This window comes from Tupaia chinensis, unplaced genomic scaffold (assembly GCF_000334495.1).
Source record: "Tupaia chinensis unplaced genomic scaffold, TupChi_1.0 Scaffold000228_1, whole genome shotgun sequence".
In the NCBI taxonomy this organism is placed as follows: Eukaryota; Metazoa; Chordata; class Mammalia; order Scandentia; family Tupaiidae; genus Tupaia; species Tupaia belangeri.
In genome coordinates, this window is record NW_006159703.1 from 1765895 (window position 1) to 1791094 (window position 25200).

Genomic DNA, 25200 nt, shown 5'->3' on the forward strand with positions numbered 1-25200 from the left:
ATTGAAAGTAGTTAGATTATGTAAGAAATTGTGTGATCAATACAAGGTGGGTGGGAAAGGAAGGGAAGATAATTGTAGACACCAGAGATAGTGTGAAAAGAGGGTGGGAAAGGACAGAAGGTGAGAAAGAGGGGTAAAATAATTCTAGGAACTAGAAATGGAAAATTTTTTATAATATCAATGATTAAGTCACTATGCAGTATATACTGGACTTGTGTCCATGGAAATGTATATATCAACTGTGTTTGCTATGAAAATATTTAATTAAGGTCTTTAGTAATTCAATACAATGCAGGGGGTGGGGGGAACAGTATAGAAGGCAAACATAAATACCAGAGACAATGTGGGAGGAGAGTGAGAGATGGCAGAGGGTAAGAGATAGGGAATCAAGGATGGGGGGGGAAATAAGCAAAACATACAGAAAACAAGAAATGGAAAATTATTTGCTGACAATAACATGTTTGTTGATGTGCTTGATTAAGACAATATACAGTGTACTCTGGATGGAAAATCTCATTTTGTATGCTGTAATGATGTACAGTGAATGAATGCAAATAAATTAATTAATTAATAAAAAATAAATTTAAAAAAAAGAACAAAAGCAATAAATCCTCAGTCACTATGGGAGACCTAAAAACATCTCTTCAAAATTAAGAGATAAAGTAGGCCAAAATTACTTCCTTATATAGGTCAGGGCTATCCTGGTAGCCTATTGAAACATGGCTATTTATTGAAAAAAATTATGTATATTTATGGATGATGTTTTGATCTATGTATACATTGCAGAAAGAATCAATCAGGCTAATAAACATATCCATCACCTCAAAAAAATTAAAAAATAACAACAAATTAAATAAATAAATAACTCCTTGATATTGTCACATAATCCAGTTAGTGTTCAAAATTTTCCAATTGCCTCATAATTTTTTATTTTTAAATTTTTAAAAACTTGCCAGGGGTGCACATGGGTTCACCAGAGAGACAGAGGGAGAAGGAGAGGGAGAAAGCACCCCTTGCCTACAAGAGGTCACAATCCCTTCTCTTTCATTTCTCCATCCTGTAAGGATTTTAGGCATGCATACAACATACCTGCTGTGTTTTTCAAGCTACAGAGACTGAGAATCAAACCGCACACTTGGCCATGTGGGATCCAGCTCCTTTAACCACTAGGCCATGGACCCAGCCCACCTCATAATTTTTTTACTGATTGGTGTATTTGGATCAGGATCCACCAGGGTCTACACATTGTAGTTGGTGGATATGCCTTCTAATCTCCTAATGTCTAGGCTCCCCTTATACACACACATACACACACACACACACACACACACACACACACTCTTCTTTTTTCCATGCAGTATGTTTATTAGAGGGACTGGATCATTTGTCTTGTAGTTTCCTACCATGTAAAATTCCTACTGCAATCCTTGGTGTGATTTCATATGCTCTATAGTCCCTGTATTTCCTACAATGGATAGAAGTAGAGCTGTGCTGTCCAATGCAGTAGCCACTAGCCATATATGGCTATTTCCATTCAAACTGATTAAAAGTAAATAAAATTTAAAAGCTAGTTCCTCAGTCATACTAGCCACATGGCAAGTACTCAATAACCACATGTAATGCTGTGGTAATACCCTGCTCAAGAGAAGCCAGGTCCCACCTGGTGACTGTCATTCAAATCCCTGGCCCATTCAGCCTGAAGCATGCTGGCATGCACATGAATACCCAAGATGTAAGGAGCTAGAGGGCTGGAAAAGGGAATGACAGTGTGACCACATCCGTGTAAAGTGCTCATCAATCCTCTCTTCTCCCCGTCTCTCACTTGTTGAAGACATTTTCTTTCCCACTGGCCCTCTGCACTCCACACATTTGCATGTACTCTATCATAAAGAAAGAAAATAATCATAAGAAAATAATAATAAATAAATAATAATAATACTAAGTATTACATAGTTCAAAATAACATTTTTAGAGTTATTTTACTTTATTTATTATCACTAATATTAATTTGCTATAGTGCATGCATGCTCACCAGAGAAAGACAGAGAGAGTGTGAAAGAGTGAGGAGGCAAGAGATAAAAGGAAGAGTGAGAAAGCAAGCTGCCAGGTCCAGGACTGGACCATGGTCAGTCATGTGAGAGTCCAGCGCCTTAATCATCACACCACCTGCTGACCCCAAGAATAGTCTATTTCTACCATAGCAGAAAGCTTTATTGGATAGTAGTACTTCTAGAGACATCATCAGAGCCTCATGACTGTTAAATTATTTTTTCTCCTGTATGCTCAGGAGCAAATGTAAACACCCTGAAGTGTGTATTACTAAGGCTTGGATGATAGAAGGGAAATAACTAATAAGTGGCAGACTCTACCCTGTCTGTTTTAAGTGGCAGCACCTGTGTTTACAGACAATGAGGAGGTATGTGTAACGATGGCCTCGGGTATGCATGAGATTCTGTGGTGATAAAAGGTCAGCAGCTCCTCCATATACAGGCAACCCTGACCCTTTCCTGCCTCCCCAGAAAGAAACTGGGGGAAGTAGCGCTAATCTACAAGGCTCAGTCTTGTCATTATTATGGTTCCAGAGTATTACTAAATATTCATCCTTTCCTCAAGGGGTAGGTGTTTCTGGTGGCTTCTTCCTGTGTCTTTGTCTTGGCATGTATATGATGAACACATTTCATAGCACACCAAACAGGTTTCTCAACTTGCTTCTGTGACACTTTTGCAAATGCTTAGGAGCCATGTCAAGACAGAGGTAGTAAGCACCTGCCACCAGCAATGGAGAAGCCTGCCTGATGTGCTAGCTCTAACAAGAGCTTCTCCCAGTTTCTGAGAAAACCTTAACCAATCTGTAAGGAAATGGATACTGTGGGGTTCTGGTAGGAGATCGTAAGGACAATTTGAGATTAGGACATCACCACTCATGGCTTCATTCATTATGAGAATACTGGGACAGACACTGGACTAAGTTCTAGGGTCATGGTGAAAAAAGTTTCTGCCGTTACAGAGCTTAGTCTGGTAAAAAGACAGATAAGCAAGCTACTCGACCCCATTGACAAATAACAGTGATGAGAGTATATAAAAGCACATTGGAGAGGCCCTTGCCATGGACATTCAGGGACGTGATGTTTAGGCTGGGATATAAAAGGTAAGTAGCAGTTGGGCAGGACAGGGAGAGAGTGGATTGTAGATATTCTAGGAAGAACTTGAGGGTTGAGAGAGCATGAGACTTTGGTAAAAACAAAAAGATATTCTGTTTGGCTGCAATGAGACGTGTAAGAGGAGGGACTAGCAGTTGACATAATGGCTTTGTCGCTGGACTCCCATGTAGTCGACCGCGGTTTGAGTTCTGGACCCGGTGGCTTAAACTCACGCCGGGCGCATGTGCTTGTGTGCCCAAGATCTTGAGAGGAGATTGGAGGAAAAGAGACTGCGGTGTGGCCATCTCCCCTGAGGGATGATTTCCCACTTTCTATCTCTCTGTCTTTCTCTTTCTGGTAAGTGCACACGCCTTATAGCAAAAATCTCTTTCCAAAAAAAAAAAAGTGTAAGAGGAGAATGGCCAAAGACGGAAATGAAGACATAAATAAGAACTGAGTAAATCCCAGCTGTGTGAGCTGGGCCACATCACACTGTCCCCTGCCTCAGTTTCTTCCTCCACCAAATAGACATAACAACACCACACAATGTCACACACATTTTGTTGACATAGCAGATGCAAAGTATTGTGTAAACCATATCTTAAAGTCCCAGTTATAGAAAGGTAGCGGTGTTAGTCTGGAGCAATCTTTCACCTCTGCAGGAACTGTGAACTAGGGAGCTATAGAATGGTGTCTGGGAACCAGCTCCGACTGGCTTGCAAGAAGCAATAGTGGACGTCTCTTCCCAACTCCACATCCAGTGATGTCACATTGGTAGCCAAGGTAGGTGTAGTTACATCATGGAAGTTGGCAAATGCTACAAACCAGAGCATTTTTTTTTTCTGTTTTAAAGCTGATTTACCAGCACACTGCTTAGTGAGGATCAAGACAGCGAGAAGAGTAAGAATGCTAGGCAGCAGTTATTAAGCAAAATCCACCCACAGCAAAAATACAAGAAAGACTTTGGCATGATTTTTGAAATGGTGACTCTATAACTCTTTCTGCTATTTGAAACAGGTTGCCTCAATGCCAGCCCTTAGAGCCAGAACAGGAGGGCTACTCCTTCATGCCAACCCATTCCCAGACATGCCAGAGGAGTGTCAATGACACCCAGCACATGGAAATGAGATTGGAGCCTCTCAGATCAACAGCTGCCGAGAGCTGCTTTCTTTGGCTCATGGGGCCAGTGATAAATAGGATTTCAATGTTCTGAACAGGCAGAAAAAGATACCTCCTTGCTGTCTCCTGCTCCCTTTGCTGGAGCTGCCAGCTGGCATTTTTGTCACTCATCATGGTCGCCTGCAGTGGAGAATGTACACTTAGTGCAGAGGGCATGCGGGAAAGAAACGGTCTTCAACAAGTGGGTATCTCCAAGGCAGGTACCTGTTGAAGAACTGGGATATAGATACAGCTCAAAGCATGTTTTGAATCACTGGGACTTTTTAAACAATAGCCTACAAAAATATTATGTTTGTCTGTGACTAGCATACCTAACTACTCCCCATCTTAGGGAGATAACTAATTGGGTATTTGGAGTGTTGCATAAGGAATAGCATTGACAAAATGTCAGATTGAGTTGGGTTTATATAGCAGCATATGGCTTAGTGTTCATTCATTCATTCATTTAATAAACAAGTGTTTACTAGATACTGCTAGAATCTAAGTTCCATAAAAGTAGAGATGATATCAGTCTTGTTTATTATGGGCATGCAGTACATTTTTGTTAAATAAATGAGTGGATGGCATTACTTTGCCAGGTGTGGGGGTATAAAACTGAGTAAGTCATAAAATCTGCTGCTATAGAGCTTACAATCTGGTGTGCAGACAGACAAGCAAACTAGCAATTACAATGAGTGCTGTGATAGAGGAAATACAAGGTATAGTGGCTCGCAAAAAAAGGAGGCCCAATCCAGCCTCGAGGGGAAGAGACAGGAAGGATTTCTGAAGACAGAAATGTAGAGCACAAAGGCAAGCATATAGGCACCTTTCTGAATATAATCTAATGGGAAAAGAGGACAGTTTATCTATTCTGTAATATCTCATATTCCTAAAGAAAACTATTGGGTCTATCTTAGAGTGAAAAATCCTTTTTACCTAGCTACTAGAATACTCCTGGAGCTTAATCATCAGTGGTGTCTTGAGGACTTTCAGAGAGTTCAGCCTTTCAACTGCAAGGAATGACTGTATGCGCAGTAGGGCAGATGACATGTGGGTCTTTTTTTTTTTTTTTTTTTTGAGAGGATTTTGCTATAGGGCGCATGCGCTCGCCAGACAGACAGAGAGAGACATAGAGACAGAAAGTGAGAAATAACCCCCCAGCGGGGATGGTCACGCAGCAATCTCTTCTCCTCCATTCTCCTCTCGGGATCTTGGGCACGCACGCACATGCTCCCGGAGTGAGTTTAAGCCACCGGGTCTGGGACGTGAACCGCGTTCGACTATGTGGGAGTCCAACAACATAGCCATTACGCTAACTGCTGGTTCCCTATGACATGCAGGTCTTTAGCATCTCTCCGAGGCGTGGCCACCCATTCCCTCCTTGGAGTCCAGATCTACTGGCAGGCAAGGCACTTCTTCAACAAGGTCACGTTCGTTCCATTTGGTATAAATGAGAAGACTGCTTTGAATTTTTATTTGAAAGAGGCAAACTGCAGATTTGCAGAAGGTGTTTAAAAAAAAAAAAATCTCAGCTTCAAGAACAGCTGGACCGAGAGGAAAGAATTCTGATTCTATAGGGTTTAGTGGCTCCACCAAGGACTACGTCAGTTTTCTTTCTCCAGTGTCACCAACTCAAGGTGCAAATACATGTACGTGCACATGCACACATCACAAGTCTAAAAGCTTAGCAAGTAATTAAGATGAAACACTTGGAAATCAAGATAATAACTTTTTGACAATAGAGGACAAATCAAGCCACTTTATCTCTCCTCTTCAAAGTCCTTTTACCCAAAGGTCTGGGAGTATGTGGTCACTTCATTCCTTAGCACAGCAGCCTGTCGGGCGTGTGGCATCTTGACCTCACTGGCAATTCTAAGGAGGACCTCAAACACGAAAGTAGAAAAGCGTAATGGACCATTTTTTGTGACTCGAGTTTCAACAGTTATTGACGCTTTACCAATTTGGTATCATCTCATTCATCGCTTTTATTTCTGGGGTATTTTAAAGATACTCCCAGAACTTTAAGCTTTTGACTTAAAACACTGTTATTTTTAGTGTCAGTAGGAATAGGAAGAATCGCTTTCTTTGTATTGCAGTTGAGGACACTGAAAAATCAGAAAGGGCTGATGCTTTACCCAAGCATGTTTTGCAATTTGGAAACTGCATCCAGGGTCCACCTCCAACCCCCAGACCAAATGGAGCCTTTATCAAAAATATTCTGTTGTTTGCCTAGGTCATGCCATCATTAGTCATTCTTCTTTTCGCTCTAGAAACTTCCACATGGAGGTGAAAAAGAAAACTCAGAGGAGGAAGCCAGAGTAGAGCAACCAGGGCTCCTTTTTTTTTCCCCCCTCTAAGCCAGGGAAGATGTAATGAGGAGGGTCATTGACTCATTTTTTCTCACTCCACATGGTGCATTTGGCTGTTTCCCCAACCATATGGAAAAAAACTCATCCACCAAGTACCACACCTATTGAAAAAGCTCAGCCTGGAAGTTTTCCAATCTCCTATTGGAAATGAGAATAATGGAAGAATAAAGAACACCTCCCAAGCTAAGTGAGACAGTGTTTTCTTTTGTGACAGAGGTACTTTTGTTCTCTAGGGAGTTTAGTACTATCCTATTGAACATGTTACGGACTTAGCACCCAGCCCATTTCAAAAGCAATCCCGAGTTATTTATTGAGAACCAGCTTATGTTTGGAGCCAGGGATATGGCTATGGGCATGTCTGGGATTACCTCCCATCATGGGGAAATGAGATGGCCCCAGCAGTCTTGGAAATGTGTTTGGAGGTAAAAAGGAAAGTATGCTAATGGCAGCCCTGAAAAGGTACTGCTAATTAGCAGCTTCTATGCCCACATGGTATGAACTGCACCCTTCGCCTTTTTTCTGCTACAAGACTCCTGGAACTGAGAAAGGAGTCAGGAGGACCCAGGAAGAAAAGGCTCACATATTTGGGCTAATTGGCTATTATTTGCTGAAAGAAGAAAGGAAGGAATATCATAACCACTGATTCGAAATGATGGGAGATAGATAAAGAAGGAAAAGAGAGACCCATGATACCTCAGTGTTCTATGAAGGACTAAGAGAAGAGAGGCCTAAGACAAGAGACTAAGGGAGAGAAATAGAGAGAGGCTTATGACGAAAGTCATAGAATAGAGTAGAATTCGGGGAGAAAGGGAATTTTATTTTTAATTTGTTATAGGACACATAGACTTACCAGAGAGATAGAGAAAGATAGTGAGAAAGCATCCTCCAGGAACAATGGCCATGCCACAATTCTTTCTCCTCCATTCTCCTCTTGGAATTTTGGGCATGCATGTACATGTGCCTGGAATGTTTTACAAGCCCCGATGTCCAGGACTCAAACCACAGTCAATCATGTGGGATTCAGCCACCTTAATCACTGCACCAGCTAGCCCAAACAAAATGGAATTTCATATCTACTTATAAAACCAGTAATAAGAATCTTCTTTAACATTGGTTTCCATCCCATATGTCAGCATCTCTCATCTCCCTATTCTTTCCTCTTACCATATTTACTCTAACTTGCAATTATATATATATTTGTGAATTTATAAGTTAGATCTTTGTTTTTCAAATTAGACTATAAGCTCCATGAAGGGCCTTGTACAATAACTGGGAAAGCTGACACTCAAAAAATACTTGTTAAGGGACAAGACAATGACTCAGTGGTAAAAATCAGTGCTCTGGAACCAGCAGTTGGCTTAATAGGAGTTGCTGGACTCCTATACCTTCAACCATGGTTCGAGTCCAAGACCCAGTGGCTTAAACTCACACTGGGCACGGGTGCTTGTGTGCCCAAGATCCCTAGAGGGGAATGGAGGAGGAGGAATTGCAGCGTGGCCATCCCCCTGGGGGGTGATTTCTCACTCTGTCTTTCTGGCAAGCCGCGCGCCCCTTAAAAAAAACCCTTAAAAAAAAAAAAAAAAAAAAAAACACGGAATGCAAGGCTGACCCATAGAAGGGCCCTGGGTTTGTGTCTGGAGAACTTCCTGAGTATGCCAGGAGGGTACACGCTCATGATTGGGGCTGGCTGAGGCTAGGGATGGATCATACATCAAGGCCCTGTTGGGATGCTCTTACTCTCTACTTTGTTTTTCTTTTTCTTTCTTACTCATGGAACAAATATATAAACTTTTAAAATATATGCATTTGTCAAAAGAAAAGAAATGGATGGATGACAAATAGGGCTGGAGAAGTCAGGTCAAAGGTATAAGAGTAGGCTCATGATTCCTCTCCTTCTTTGGGCACAATCTCTAAACATCCTTATTTGTTGAGTGCTTAGCATTTGCCATGCATTCTATTAAGTACTCTACATAGTTTATCTCATTAGTCTGATACCCATGAGAGTGTGGTCAGTAGTCTTAAGACCACCCTCAGATTTAGTGCTTCATTAGAACGACTCATAGAACTTGCCAAAGCTGATTTACTCACGGTTATGGTTTATTCCAGTTGGAGAATAAAGTCAGCAATGCAAAAAGGTACACGTAGGGCAGAGTCCAGGAGAGGCCAGGCTTAAATCTTCCAATTTCCCTCTCCTGGTGGCGTCATGCAGACAACACTGTTTTTCTCCAAGCAAGGATGTATGACAATACACATGAACCAGAGGAACTCACCCAAGACGTAGTGTCCAGGGATTTTATTGGGGATGGGTTATGTAAGCATGGTTGACCACTCATGTGACTGCCTTTAGTCTCCAATCCTTCCAGAGTTCAGACTTCCACTGATTGGTCCTAAATCAGCACCTCGTTAGCTTAGACCATGTGGTGTGACCCCAAGTCCTGTGAGACAGAGTCCTTCTGATCAGGCAGGCTATTATAGGAACTTAGAGATTATCTACAGTCAAGAGCCAATTTTTCAATGGAATATTCAGAGTTAGGAAAACCCAAACTTGTGGAGCTTACTACATAGAGAAGTATTAATATTAGTTCTAATTCACAGATGATGCAAATTAAGGATCAAGGACTTTAAATGATTTACTCGAAGTTGTAGAAGCCAGAATGCGAACCAATGTCCTACTTGACTCTAGCATGTGTGTTCTTAACTATTTTATTGTAGTTTCTCCCCTGGACAAGAAAAAAATTTTCTATGAAGCAAAAAAGACATTCACATACAGTATCGCATAGACCTGGGTTGTAAATTTTGAATGCTCAAATTTAGGGATTTACACTTGGGAAGATTAAAGTACCATGAGCTTTCTGACCTAAGCAGTGGTTGATCTAGAATTTGCCAAAACCAGCTGGATTTAGTTTTCTTGTGAGTGAGCACTGGAGGAGCAGGAGGGTCTCCATCTCCTCACCAGAGAAGGGGAAATTTGCACAAGGGCCAACCAGTGCTTTCTACTATACATTATACTGCCCCCACAAATCTGCTCCATGAGGCTTATCACCATGAGTGAGGGAGGCAGAGTGGTCCTGTTGGCTAAAGCATCAACTAGGACACTAGGATAGAGGGCAGTCTGTTGACCTCTTGCCTCACCAGTAGAGTGAAATCACAAGGAATGCCACATTTTCCTTACCCAGCATTCCCAAGGCATGTTATGCTAATCCTACAAAGTGGCCCAGATGCAAATACACAAGTCGTATTAGCAGAGTAAAGCTTCTGAGAAGCCTGTGAGCCAAGAAACCTGTAAAATTTTATTAAACTCAGTGTTTCCTGATCTTATTTGAGTATGGAAACCCTTTTGTGGTGTGTGAAACACTAAACTATTAAAATGGGTGCAAATTGAAAAAAATAGGGCCAAAGCATTTCTTTCTTCTTTATCTGCCTCATATCAATAGATCTGCCTTCACATAACTATTGTGTTGTCAGCTATATTTACTAGCCTTGCTTGCATCTTTTTTCTCTGGGAACAGCAACTCCTGGATGTTCTTAATTCACTTGTTCATTCACTCATCCAGCATTTATTAAACACCTACTTGTGTCCAGGGCTCAGAGAGAGAGACCCAGAGGTGTTTCAGACACACATTGTGAATTCTGCAACAGCAGAGAATGTAGCCTGATGGATGATAACTGGAGGCAAAGGCAGGATGGTTTTTCTCTTGGCTCCATTGTCCAGAAATGGGAGATCTCGTATTAGCCAGAGATGTAAGCAGTTAGCTCAGTGTGTTGATTTTGATCCCACCTGATGCCAGAAGTAGAAAGAACCAGGCCAACCCCTCTGTCAGCTAGTGGGGAGTGTTGCCGGGGTGAGAGCTTGTTACACAGCAGTAACAGGTCCAGCTCTCACCCCTGCTCTGCTTTTTCCTTTGTATGTGTCCTTGGGTTGATTCCACTTCCCATGGGCTTCTTTTCTCTTGTGCTATTATCAAGTCACAGCCCCCTCCTTACATTTTTCACATTGGAAATAAACTCGGGGCTCACTGGCAGCTGGTCCACCTACTGTTTGTAAGTTCTATTATTTGGATATTTCATTGTTACAAAATTTTGTAGTGTCTGGGGTTTTTTTTATTTTTTTGAGAGATGTTTACTATAAGACATGTGCGCTTGCCAAAGAGACAGAGACAGAGGAAGACAATAATCACCAACCCCCAGGGGGTATGGCCACGCTGCAATCCCTTCTCCATTCTCCTCTTGGGATTTTGGGCACTCACACACATGCTGCCAGCATGAGTTTTAAGCCACTGAGTCCAGGACTCAAACCATGATTGACCATGTGGGAGTCCAGCAACATAACCACTACACCATCTGCTGCTCCCAGTGTCTAGATTTTAAATACACATTAGTCAAGACTTGATCTGTTTCAAGTGTTAGAAAATAACCCCAGGTTTGGGGTTGTTGGAAAAGTCATGATGTATTTTTCTGTATTTTTATATGCAAAAATGTGTTATGACTTTTCTGACAACCCAATGATTTAGATAACAAACAATAAAGTGGAGATCGGACCTAACTGGCTGATTAACCTTCTGGCACAGCTAGATATAGGGTTTCAAATTTTATTGTCAAGACTCTAGCTACCTAGTTACTTACCTATCTTGCTATGTCTCTGGTTCTGCCACCTTTGGTAGCTTCCTTCAGGAAGGTGTGAGTAGTGGTTGGAAAATATCACCAATAGTATAGCCCAGTATTGGTCTGTATTTGTATTTTGCCCTGATGGTTCAAGACATACAACCTGACAGCTCATGATCCAAACATAAAAACTATTCCTCAGCATTTACCTATCAATCTTCAGGGTAATTCTAATAGCGCCTGATTGAGACACATGCCTGCCCTGTACTAACAACTATCCCCGGGGGATTTGGGTGTTTAAACTGATCAGCCTGGGTCACATACCCCTTTGTGTGTCGTGTGACCAGTGTGAAAGACATGCCCTTCTTCAGAGAAGAGGATGCTTGGCTATTATTTTTCTACCAATGTTTCTTCATGGCTTTGTTTCCTTGTTTCTGGGTTGTACGCAATATCCACCCCAACCTCCATCAAAATCAGGGTCCTTCTGGCTTTCAGACTCTATTGAGAAGACAGAGGAGTGGACAAGTTACAGAAACATAGAAGTCTTGAATTTTTTGAATCTCAGAAAAGAAGAACTTTTCAGGCACACCTAAGCTTCCATTCAGATTATCTGACTTTCTAAAAAAAAAAAAAAAAAAAAAAAAAAACACCAGGAAAAAGAGACTAATAATGTCATAAGTAAGAGACCTCCACACCCACTTTATTTCAATACCCCCTCGCCTCAGTGCCTGTAGAAAACAATTACGGGTGATAAAAACCGTTACCAACAATACAACGGATGGTAGCTGACATGGAACTTGGATTCAATTTCTCTTGAGAGAACAGTTGAGGACCGGATAGAATCAACCAGTTGAGTCTCTCTAGGTGCTTAATTTTTATGTGAGGGCTTCAGAGTTCAATGATTCATGCTAACACAGCCAGCAGCAAGCAAATTGCATTCACACTCTCTTCAGATTTTGATTACAAAACAGAGCCTCAAATGAGTTTTATGATGGAGATGCGTGTGAGGTGACTCTGGCTGAATGGAAAGCAATGACAGTGGAGAAAGTGCCAGGGCCCTGAGGTCACAGGAGCCTCAGCAAGTCGTGGGTCTGCCACGCACAGGCTGTGTGATTTTGTCTGGTGACATTTACTACCTCAGGACTTCTGTGCCCTCATGAATAAAATAGAGTTTATAGGGTTTTGAGATCATATGTGTGAGAGAATATCTGGTAAGTACAATAATGTGATAATGTAAGAAGAATTCCTGTTGCTGGGCAGAGCCCCAATTTTCTTCCCCTTCAGAATTACCCACTATTTTAGGCACTGTTTCTCTCCTTCTCTCTCCCTCTCTCTCTTGCTCTCTCTTTCTCTCCCTCCTTTCCCTGCTCACCTTTCTCCCTCCATCCCTCTTTGCACTATGGAAGCCAATGTTTTCCGTAAGTGTGAATGTAGACCTGAGAATACCAGGGGAGGAATTATCCAGAATGAAGGGAAAAAAGATGAAGAGGGTCTTCATGTTAAAAATAGAATTTATAATCACTTCTATAATACTTACCTATGTTGCAGGAAAATGGAGAAAAGATGAAGATGGTTAGGCAATTAGTACTATCTCAAGCTTTTATCATTTAGGCATCTTCAAAGAAATTCAAGCATTTTGTGCAATTTTAGTTTAATATGTTCTCTCAGTAGTCATTAAAATACGTAAGCTGCTTGTACTGGAAATATCTTCCAAAAGGGAAAGGAAGAAAACAGGTTGGCAGTTTAAAAAGCCTACACCAAAATTCCACTGCACCCATTTGAGTTAGAATGAGATATAGCTCAGACCAATAACATCAAACTTGAATGGTGAGGGAGTTTGATAAAAAATAAAAATAAAAAATAAATTTAATGCAGCTGCTTGAATCCCACTGCAAGAGATTCTAATCAAATAGGTCAAGGGTGAGGTCCAGAGATGTGATTTTTAACATCTCCCAGATTTGATACAGGCAGACCAGAGACTTCATTTTGATAAACACTGTCTTAGCAGTGAAGAGCTCAGGCTGATATAGACCTGAGCTCAAATCTTAAATCCACTACTTTCTAGCTTTGTGAATTTGAGCAACTTAAAAAAAAAAAATAGAAAGAAAAAAGAAAAAAAAATATTTATTTGCTGTAATTTTCAAGACACCAGGTCTTGAACCACAGTCAGCCATGTGGGAATCCAGCACTCTAACCACCACACCACCTGCTACCTGATGTCTCTAAATGTGGGCAACTTTTAACTTCTGTGATTCCTCAGTTTTCAGATCTGGAAACTGGAAATAGAATTAATATATGATCCAAAGGTTTTTGTGAGAATTAAGTAAAATATGCAGAAGAATGTTTGGCACGGTATCTGGCACACAGGGAGAAATGCTCAGTATACAGGGGGCCCAGACAGTGGCACAGCGGTAACTCAACACTCTGATACTAGACCCACCTGGAAGGTTCCCGGGCTTGCATCCCAGGGCCTCCCTCTGCACACTGGGAACGAGCACATGTGCCCGCGATCCAGGCTGGCCAAGGCTGGGAATGGATCCCTGTATGAGGGCAGCTGTCTATCTTTATCTCTCTTCTATCTTTGAAGAAATAAATTGGAATAGACTTTAACATTTTTAAATAGATGTTAGCTATTGATACTATCCTTATTATGCAAAGCCAAAAAGACTTGGTATCTTTGTTTTTCATTTTTCTTTACTTTCTTTTTCTCTTCATTTCATAAATCAAAAACAAAAACAAACAAACAAACATAAATAAATAAATAAATAAAATAAAACAAGGCATTAAGCTACATGGAAGTTTCCTTGGTTTTCCATCTTAAGTCTGGAAATGAAATAGACCAGGATGGGCATAGCAGCCCCTTCATTGCCTTTGCAGGTGTGGCCCTCTTCCTCATTATTTAGATGGCAGCTAAAGTTTAAGGAACCACATCTGTGTCCCACAAAGCAGGGTGGAGGAAAGGACAAAGAAAATCTATCTCCTTCAGAAAGGACACTGCCTCAAGGTGGCCAGAACTCAATTGCCAGGGAGGCTAGAAAATGTGACCAGTATTCCAGATAAGTCATGAACCCAGAAAAATGTGGTTTTTATTACAGTGAAAAATTGGAGAGGACAATTACGGAGGGACAACTATTGTTCCCTGATGTACCTGACGTTATAAATCTAGCATATGTGGGTCCTTTCTCAGAAATCCTCTATTCTCATCTTCTCTACCTGCTTATTTCTCAGGTAAGAAACATCTTCTCCCCAAAAGGTGGTTACATGGTTTGCTTGTCCTACTCAACTTATTTTCTTTCTAAATTCCACCTGTACCTTTCACTCCTCATACCCCAGTTTCATTCACTGTCTTTCTTTTTGGAGAGGTTTTTGCTATGGGGCACATGTGCTCGCCAAAAAGACAAAGAGAGACAGACAGAAAGCGAGAAACCACCCCACCCCACCCCGGGGCGATGGCCACACTGCAATTCCTTCTCCTCCAGTCTCCTCTCGGGATCTCAGGCATGCATGCACATGCACCCAACATGAGTTTAAGCCGCCGTGTCCGGGACTCCAACCATGGTCAACTACATGGGGTCCAGCAACATAGCCATTACTCCAACTGCTGGTCCCTCGTTGTCTTTTTTACTATCCAATTTTAATAAGCAATATAATTATTTCACTGTAGAAAAAATAGAAAATACAGCTAAGCACTTAGGGAAAACGTTTAATATTTGAAAATCTCACCACTTAGAAATAACCACTTTTAAAGTGCTGTGTACAGCTATCTAGCATTTTCCCCAGGTAAAAATATACATATGTATTTATAACAAAAACCTAGTCTACGTAACCATTTTAACCTCCTCTGTATGTTACAAGTAATACTCAGGGTTATTAATTATAGATCAACATCAGCAATTTTAATGACTGCAGTTTTTTCTTGCTGGGATGTATCATAATTTATTAACCAATTTCCTATTTATATCCACAACATTGAATTAAATTCCCAAGTACATATGTCTTTGCTAACTTGCCTACCAGCTTTCCAAGGATGAGCTGTGTTCCCTTTGCTTTCTAACCTGGAGCTTTCCTTACTATAGTCTGGGACCTGCAGAAAAGCACAGCTCCACTGTCCTACCAGCAAAGTGAAGTTAGGTCTTGGCTCCACCCCTAAGATGCTTGGATCCCCTTTTCAAATGAATATTGCAGACTCAGAGATCCTTGAAGACCTGAATTAATTCCTCCCTACTCCCCATTATGAATCTCAGCACTGCTGTAGGCAAGAGTGGTACACCACTCTGCTGCTCAGAAAAGCACAAAATAAAGTCCAGTCCCAGGACTTTCTACTAAACCGAAGCGGTTAGAAGTTTCGGTGTGCAAAGCTGACTTTGAGCAAGACCAGAGTCAGGCCATTTGTGGGTGGAGAAACCAGTTTTAATTAGAAAAGAAAAAAATGCATTTGACTTAAGTAATTATTTATACATACAAATGATTTGACGAATGACTCCTGAGCTGATTTTTTTAAACTGATGAATGATTTCTGACTGTTTCTTTGTCTCAGTTGAGCTTCCTAATGAGTCAAACACTCGTGAGGTTTACATTTTCTGGAGAGGGCTGAAGACAAATTATGTTGCATCACTGTCGTGTAGCACTTTCTATTTTCAGGTGGCCTTTACCTTGTTTTCTTCTCATCAACACTGAGGAGAAGGTAGAACTGATATCACTAGCCCTCCATTATAAATAATGACAATAAAGGATGCCATTTATTCCACATAGACCGTATGCTGGGCAAGATGCTCAATGCAATTTGAATACTACTTATTCCTCACCACAACCCTAATGAAATATGCGTTCCATTAATACTTCATTTTATTAATAAATAATGTTGAAGGAGGAATAGATAACTTGACCATGGTCACTCAATACAAAACCCGTTTTCAGACTAGAAAAAGTTACTGACACACTGACGTTCACATAGTTATGGGGTCAAGTCCAAAACCCTCTCCCAGGCATAGTGGTTAAGAACAAGGGCTCTATGGGCCAGCAGGTGTCGTGGTAGTTGAGGCACTGGACTCCCACATGGCTGACTGTGGTTTGAGTGCCGGACCCAGCAGCTTGCTATCTCATTCTCTCTCTGTCTCTCCCTGTCTCTCTCTATCTCTCTCACTCTCTCTCTCTGTGACTCTCTCTCTGATCAAATCAAAAATAATAATAATGAATAAAATTGAATAAATTATATTTTTTTAAAAAGAACAAGGGCTCTAGAATCAGGTGGCCTAGGTTATGATCACAATCTGCCATTACCCAGCTGCGTCACTTCAAGTAAGTTGCTAAACTACTCTGTGCCTCAGTCCTATACTTACAAATGGGGACAAGTGTTCATATTGAAGGGCTACTGATGTACATTCCACAAGACAATTCACTCACACCCTTTCCACACAGGAAGTCCTCAACTAAATATTAACATTATACCCCTGTCCCTCCAGCCTCAAAGGTAACTAGAGTTGACATTGGAACAACATGGACGTCAGGAGTACAGATCTCTCATGTGGTTGCCAGCAGTTGTCGTGGTAGTTGAGGCACTGGACTCCCACATGGCTGACTGTGGTTTGAGTGCCGGACCCAGCAGCTTGCTATCTCATTCTCTCTCTGTCTCTCCCTGTCTCTCTCTATCTCTCTCACTCTCTCTCTCTGTGACTCTCTCTCTGATCAAATCAAAAATAATAATAATGAATAAAATTGAATAAATTATATTTTTTTAAAAAGAACAAGGGCTCTAGAATCAGGTGGCCTAGGTTATGATCACAATCTGCCATTACCCAGCTGCGTCACTTCAAGTAAGTTGCTAAACTACTCTGTGCCTCAGTCCTATACTTACAAATGGGGACAAGTGTTCATATTGAAGGGCTACTGATGTACATTCCACAAGACAATTCACTCACACCCTTTCCACACAGGAAGTCCTCAACTAAATATTAACATTATACCCCTGTCCCTCCAGCCTCAAAGGTAACTAGAGTTGACATTGGAACAACATGGACGTCAGGAGTACAGATCTCTCATGTGGTTAAAAATCTACAGATAACTTTGACTCTTGAAAAATTTAACTACCATAGCCTACTCTTGACTGGAAGTCCTCCCGATAACATAAACCCATATTCTATATGTTACATGTATTCTTACAATATACTCTACTCTTGCAATAAAATAAGCTAGAAAAAAGATAATATATTATTAAGAAGATCATAGGAAGAGAAAACACCCTTCTATTGCTGCCTTGTATTTTCCAATACATTTATTGAAAAATACTCCATATAAGCAGCCCTGTGCAGTTCGAACTTGTGTTGTTCAAGGGTCTAGTGTCCATCCTTTATTGTTCTGTGCCCTTGCAGGTGCCTCGAGCAAAGGCCTTATGCAACTACAGAGGGCAGAGTCCTGGCGACCTGAGGTTTAATAAAGGAGACGTCATCCTCCTCCGGAGACAGCTTGATGAGAACTGGTACCAAGGGGAGATCAATGGAGTCAGTGGGGTCTTCCCAGCCAGCTCCGTGGAAGTCATCAAGCAGCTGCCTCAGCCACCCCCCCTCTGCAGGGCCCTCTACAACTTTGACCTGCGAGACAAGGACAAGAGTGAGAACCAGGATTGCCTGACCTTCCTTAAGGTAAGATTCGGGGAGGCCACCAAAATCTCTGGGGACCACTTAAGGCTGTAGCAGAACCTGAAGTTGTTTGTTTAATATTTGCTGATTTTTTTAATTATATGTATTTTTTGCATAAATGTATATATGTATGTATGTGTGTGTGTGCACATATATGTATATAATTCAAACTACATGGAAATGAAATCTCTAGAGAAATCTACTTATAAGAGTTAGATAGAAATTATTTCTTTGATGTCTTTTAGAATTATTTTATTTTATTTATTATTATTATTATCATTCAATTTGACCAGAGAGAAGCAGAGAGAGAAAGGAAAAGTGAGAAAGCAAGCAGCCAGGTCCAGGACTTGAACAGCAGTCAGTCATGTGCAAGTCCAGTGCTCCAACCACCACGCCATGTGCCAGTCCCTAATTCTTCAATTTTGTTTTAAATTTGTATTGTCAGAGGGCATATGCACTCATGAAGAAGAGAGAAAGAAAGTACCTCTCAGTGGAATGTGGTCACACCTCAATTTAACTTTCCTCTATTTCTCTATCCCATTAGTATTTGAGGCATACATACACACACAAGCCCAGCATGTTTTTCAAGCCTCTGGAGTCAGAATTTGAACTGCAGTTGGCCATGTGAGATCCAGCTCCCTGTGCACAGCGTTTAAACACTACATATGGGAGGCCAGCCCTTACGAAAAGTCTTAAGCCTTTTCTCTTGAAATGACAAAAATAAACATTCACACATTCATTTATACATTCATCTGTTCACCTACAATCATTTTTCAGCACTGTTCTTTGCAAGCACTAGGGAGAGAGAATAAACAACTCATGTCCCTGCTCTCCTGGCAGAGTAATGGGATAAACAGATATGTGGGCAGAAAAATACAGCCAAAATTTGATAAGTGCTATGCAAAACTCCTACATTTTATTATGTATCTGTGAAGGTGCTCTTGCTGACCAAATTGTGGTCACTTTTTTCTACTCACAATATCTATTTTGTTGTAAACAACATTCAAAATACCACAAACGCACACAGTAACATCACACCTTTATACCCAAATAGTCTCTTACAAGCCATATTTTCCATGCACACTAATTACCCTAAGTTTTTTTTGCCCTTTTTCATTGAATAATCCTTCACCATTTTCAAATAACAAGTCTATGAAAGTCTAGACCACTTTACCTTCTTGAATGAAGCACCTATTATTCCTTAAACATTCAAATTTTCTCATAGAACCAAAGTTGGCTCATAGACCCAAATATAAATACATGACCTGGCCTTAAAACAGTAGCTCAGAAAAGGTCTTTTGTAAAATACGTTTCTTTCACCAATACCGTACACGAGGTTTACTTCAGGTTCTCTCAAACTAGATAAACTCTCTGTTCTCCATATTTTTAAATCATGATCTTCATTATTATCTTGACACCTCAAAGTGAGACTCCTAAAGAGGTCATTCTATCGCCTGATCTGCAAAGTCTATATTTGGACTACAATTGGAGGAAAGTCAGTTCAGGTCCACAGATATTTACTGAGTGCTTATTTTGTGCCAAGCATTGAACATGGAGCTCTGAGGACACAGCTGGAGGAAGACATGAATAGGAAGCATTATCTGGAAATTTGCAAACTTGAACACTTACTCTACAGGCTCATTCATTCCATAAGCTCATCCATGTGCCAAGATGGCCACTGGGGACAATGTGAGGTCATTGTCCCTACCGTCACAGAGCTGAGAGTCTAGCAGAAGAAGCAGACACATAAGTGATAAATTATGAAAAAGAAACCAGAAGAGAGGGTTCGATCCATTCTGGAAGGCTGTAGAGTGCTGAGACTTCCCTAGGAAGTCTAAATCTCATGGTCTTTCTAGACTCAGCATGTCTAAAATAAACTCAGGATCTCCCTTCTGAAAACTGGTTATTTTCCCCAGGGCTTTCTATCACAGTAAATTGTACAATTTATTCACACACTTATGTATTCATTCATGAGTGTATGTATTCAAGAAATATTTACTGGATGACTAGTAAAGATGAGTAGGTGTCAGGTGCTGGGGAGAACAGAGAGGATGACATGGACACAGGTGTGCACACATGGAGTTGATGGTTTGATGAGGTGAACAGACATAAAAAAATAATAACCTATATATTTGGAATTGCAAATTGTAGTAAGGACAGAGAAAGCTAAGGAAAGATACAATGCAGTAATGAATTTAGATTTGGACAAAATTCAATTTCTGAGGAGCATGGAATGAAAGGTCCGAGAGATGAGAAAGTCTTTAGTGGATTAATGAACAGGTTTAGACTGATGAGCATGCATGGACATGGAAAGGTGTTCCTCTTATGGTGGTAAGTAGAAATCCCTGTGAGACTTCATTTGTGTGAAGTACAAGAATAGGTAAACTGGGGCAACCACAGTGGCCCAGTAGCAACACAACACTTCGTGATGCTGAGTCCACATGGGAAGGTCCTGAGTTCACATCTTCAGGTCTCCTTGTGCACAGCAGGTGCACCTCCCATGCCCATGATCCTGGTTGACTTGGAGTCAGATCACATGGGACGACCTTACTGAAGTGCCTGTCTCTTCCCCTCTCTCATGGAAGGAAAGAAAACTCAAAAGAAGAACAAGTAAAATGAGTGTATTATGCTAGAAATCAGAATAGTGGTTGCCTCTTGACAGATGATGAGAAAGGACTCAAAGGGCCCAAAGGTGCTGAAAGGTTCTATATCTTGATCTGGATGGGGATTTCATGAATATTCAAGTGTGAAACTTCCTCACACTTTACACCTTAAGATGTATGCACTTTATTGTGTGCGTGAGTGGATGTTTATCCATATGTTTATATGTTATTGATAGAAAAAAACTGGAAGAATATGTGTTAACTACCCTGTTAACAGTGATTCTATCTATCTTATGGTACAATTTTTTCCCTGTTTCCTTATCAATATTTTCAAATGTTTCTAGAAATTTATATATAACTTTCCATTAACAGTTTTTGGGGACCAACAGTTGGTGTAATGGCTATGTCGCTGGACTCCCAGGTAGTTGACCATGGTTCGAGTCTCGGATCTGGTGGCTTAAACTCATGTCGGGTGTGTGTGCGTGCGTGCCCAAGATCCCTAGAGGAGATCGGAGGAGAAGGGATTGCGGTGTGGCCAGCCCCCCTGTGGGGTGATTTCTCGCTTTCTGTCTCTCTCTGTCTTTCTGGCAAGCGCACGTGCCCTATAGCAAAAACTTTTCAAAAAAAAAAAAGGTTTTGAAGACAAAGCTGCTTTATGTTTGATACACTAAAAATTGAATAGGTTCTAAAAGTCTTCAAATAGATAAAATGCATTCGTTGCTAAGCTAAAAGTAAATCTCTTTATGGCTTCCATCTTGATTTCTCTATCAGATTAAATGAAAAGCTTGGCTTCTGCAGGTGATTTAAAATTAGAAACAGATCCATGTTTTCCTACTGGATTCCACTGAACCTCCAAATTATTTCATCTCTTCTTGTGGCTTGCTGCCCTTTATGGAGAAAGTTCATTTTAGCAGGAAAATTTCCTAATTAAGTCATTAAGAGTTACATTCCTCGCACCTTACACCATCTGGGATTTTAAACTGATCTCCGTTAAAAATGCCTATCACCTGAAAACAGGGAGCAAATGGTGACCATGACATGTTCTCTTTCAGGATGACATCATCACTGTGCTCAGCCGAGTGGATGAGAACTGGGCAGAAGGCAAGTTGGGAGATAAAGTGGGCATCTTCCCTATCTTGTTTGTAGAGGTACGTGAGTATCAAGATCACCTGTGATTCAAACTTCCTCAGAAATATGCATGTGCCACAGCAGTGCCTGATAACAAGTCCTCTTTGATAGGAGGCTTATTTCAGAACTAAAGTCCCTAAAGAAAAAATGCCAGATAATAATACCCATTCTGACAAGCCAGAAAATGAGCCTTTTTGATACTGCTGATAGAATTGAAATGTAAATTGGTGAAGTCTCATATTCAAACTCAAATAAACTTAGATCAAAAACCTTCACAATATATACTTCTTTTGAGTCAGTAGTTGTATATCTGAGAGTTTACTGGAAGAAATTATTTAAACAAGAGAGGACCAGCAGGTGGCATGGTGGTTAAGGCGCTGGACAATCCCACATGGCTGGCCATGGTTCGAGTCCCAGACCTGGTTGCATGCTTTCTTACTTCCTTTCTCTCTGGTCAAACTAAAATAAATGAATGAATAAATAAAATTAAATAAATAATTTTTTTTAAAAAAAGAAAATATTTAAACAAGTATAAAAAGATAGAAATATATAATGTGCAAAAATGTTCACCATAGCATTCTATATCATGCTGGAAAAAAAATAGAAATAATTTAAAATGCCAACCATCAAGATTTAGTTCTAAAAAATTACAGTGATTTATAAAAAGTACCAATCAAAAATAATGTTGGAGAATAATATTTAACATCACAAAATATTTGATATTACAAAAAGATGTATGATTTATTGTTATGTTTAAAAAATATTTTAAGTCCAACTGTGGTAGCACATATTAAATGCTGCTCCTTAGTAAGCTGAGGCTACATGGGAGGCCTGGGTTTGATTCCTCACCTACCCTAAAAAGCTGAGTGTGGTGTTGTACACCTGTAGTCCCAGCTACTTGGAAGATTAAGGAAGGAAGATCCTGACATAAACAGATCATGTCTAAAACACCACACATGTGTACATGCACGTGCACAACATACACTAACTTGATGGGTATAGAGTTTCATATTGGCAAGATGAAAACGGTCTGGGGACCTGTTTCATAACAATGCAAATATATTTAACATTACTGGACTGTACACCTTAAATTTTTTTTTTAATTTTTAAAGGAAAAGATGGCACACAGGTAGCATCGCTATTTGGGTGGCTGGAAGCCACAAAGGAGGCTTACTTAGGTTCAGTCCTCAACCCAACCTGAAGACACTCTACATGGCTGCACATGCCCGTAATGCTAACTAGTTGTGAGGCTTCCTCTCTTCCTCTCGTTAAAAAAAAAAAGTTAAGATGACACATGTTATCTGTTTGTTACACAATAAAAAATAAATTGAAATCTATTAAACCAGCTTTCTAAATACATATGTATGGGACTAGCAGATGGTGTGGTGGTTGGGGCACCTGGACTCCCACATGTCCTACCATGGTTTGAGTCCTGGACCTGGTGGCTTACTTTCCTATTTTCCCTTTCTCTCTCTCTCTCTCTCTCTCTCTGTCTCTCTCTGGTCAAATTAAAAAGTAATAATAGCATAATAAAAATAAATAATTCTAAATATATATGTGTGTGTATATATATAGATAGAGAGAGAGAGAGAGATAGATATAAATAAAGGACTAGGAAGATATATACCAAAATACTAACAGTAGCGATCACTAGATAGTAAGATTCTAGATGTGTTTTTCATTTTCTTCTGCCATCCTGTATTTTCTAAATCAAATAAGCATATATTTATTACTTCTGGGGTTTTTTAATCTACTTTTTAAAAAGAAAGAAAATGTGCTATTATCTACCTATTTCTCCAGTATAACAATATAATCTGTCATCTCTAACCTTGTTAGCCATGAAACTCACCCTAGCTTGGAGCAAGTCATTACAAATTTAAAAGAGAGCTTTTAAATTGTTTAACAGCATTTACTGGATGCTTACTATGCATAAAGCATTAAAAATGAGTAGTGGAGAACTATGAAAAAAGTAAAAGCCATGCTCTCCACCCTCAAGGAGAGCAGAGTGGAAACAGAATAGAGGCATAATTGAAGGACCAGTTCTTCCATTCATGAGCACCAAAGCAGAGTCTGGAATGAACAGTGTATCCAGAGTATTGTCCAGCTTTGAAAGTTCCCCACGCTCCTTCCACACAATCAGTGTTGAAGGGATGAGCAACTACAGGGAGAGAGGGGGAGGGAGAAAAGTTCTGAGGAGGCTGGTCTTTTTAGGGTCTCTACTGAATGATAGTACTCATTTCTAGTACTTTTTCCTCTTGTTGAGATCCCTTCCAGGTATACCCACCCAATTCCCTCTACTTGTTCAAAAGCTCAGATTGACACTCTATTTTTAATTAAAATTTCAACGACTGATTGGCCTCTCAGTGGTCTTGTTCTTCTCTGAGTACCTGACCAGTGTGTTGGTTGTACTTCACAGGCTTAGTCTAACACAACAAGGACTGCATTTGGAAAAAAAAAAAAATTAGCTTAACATATGAATAAATGAATGAAAACACAGAACAAGGACTGCATTTTTTTAAAAAAATAATTATCTTAACACATGAATCAATGAATGAAAACTATTTGGAAAATGGTCAAAATTACCACCGGGGAACCAGCAGTTAGCATAATGGCTATGTCGCTGGACTCCCACGTAGTCGACCACGGTTCGCGTCCCGGACCCGGTGGCTTAAACTCATGCCAGGCGCGTGTGCGTGCGTGCCCAAGATCCCAAAAGGAGAATGGAGGAGGAGGGATTGCGGCATGGCCATCCCCCCTGGGGGGGTGATTTCTCGCTTTCTGTCTCTCTGTCTCTCTCTGTCTGGCGAGCGCACGTGCCTTATAGCGAAAAAAAAATGTAAAAAAAAAAAAATTACCACCAAAAAGAGAGAGAGAGAGCACAAACCATTCAGTGTGACTTTGTTCTAAACATATATTCAATCATTCAATGAATTTTTTATTTAGTACCTGCTGTGTTGAGCTATAAAGTTATAAAGACACAAGACAGATAGGGGTCCCTACTCTGAGAGATTGTAAAGCCAGACATTATTCAAGTAATTATTAGGGTTGTCAGAAAAGTCATGACATTTTTTTTTTCTGTTTTTCTATGCAAAAATGTGTCATGACTTTTCTGACAACCCAATACAAATAGGACGAATGATGCAAAGAGTGAACTGAAGAGAGGTGTTACAGGGTCATGATATGCAACGTACATGAATGGGGAGGATCCATAAATGTCATTTATGCCGTGACCTGACAGATGGTTAAAGTTAAATAGTTAGGTTTGGAGGGAAGAGCATTTTAGGGAATGGAGATAGCATGTACAAAAGTCCTATATGATGAAGAAGTATGTACTATCCCAGGGAGCAAAAGAATACCAGGGCTAGAGGTTAGAGAATAAGAAAGGAACCAAGAACAAAGCTGGACAAGGGAATGGAAGACATATCGCAGAGGACCGTATGGTCAGGATAGACTGGTTATCCTGTAATAAACAGCACTAAAGTCTCAGTGGCTTCACAAGGAAAATCTTTTTTCTCACCCATTTCATAAGTTCAACACAGGATGGTGAGAGGGTTTGTACACAGTC

The 25200-nt window shown here is 40.4% G+C and overlaps 1 protein-coding gene across 2 annotated transcripts in view; it reads left to right on the plus strand.

Annotated features, from left to right (window-relative positions):
* The window catches only part of SH3RF2 (SH3 domain containing ring finger 2), a 128577-nt gene that overhangs the window by 42793 nt on the left and 60584 nt on the right, over positions 1–25200 (plus strand). For both annotated transcript variants that reach the window (XM_027771664.1, XM_027771665.1), the window contains exons 2-3: positions 17638–17907; positions 21560–21655. In XM_027771664.1, coding sequence (XP_027627465.1) covers positions 17638–17907; positions 21560–21655 — 366 coding nt within the window. The remainder of the gene's footprint in view (positions 1–17637; positions 17908–21559; positions 21656–25200) is intronic.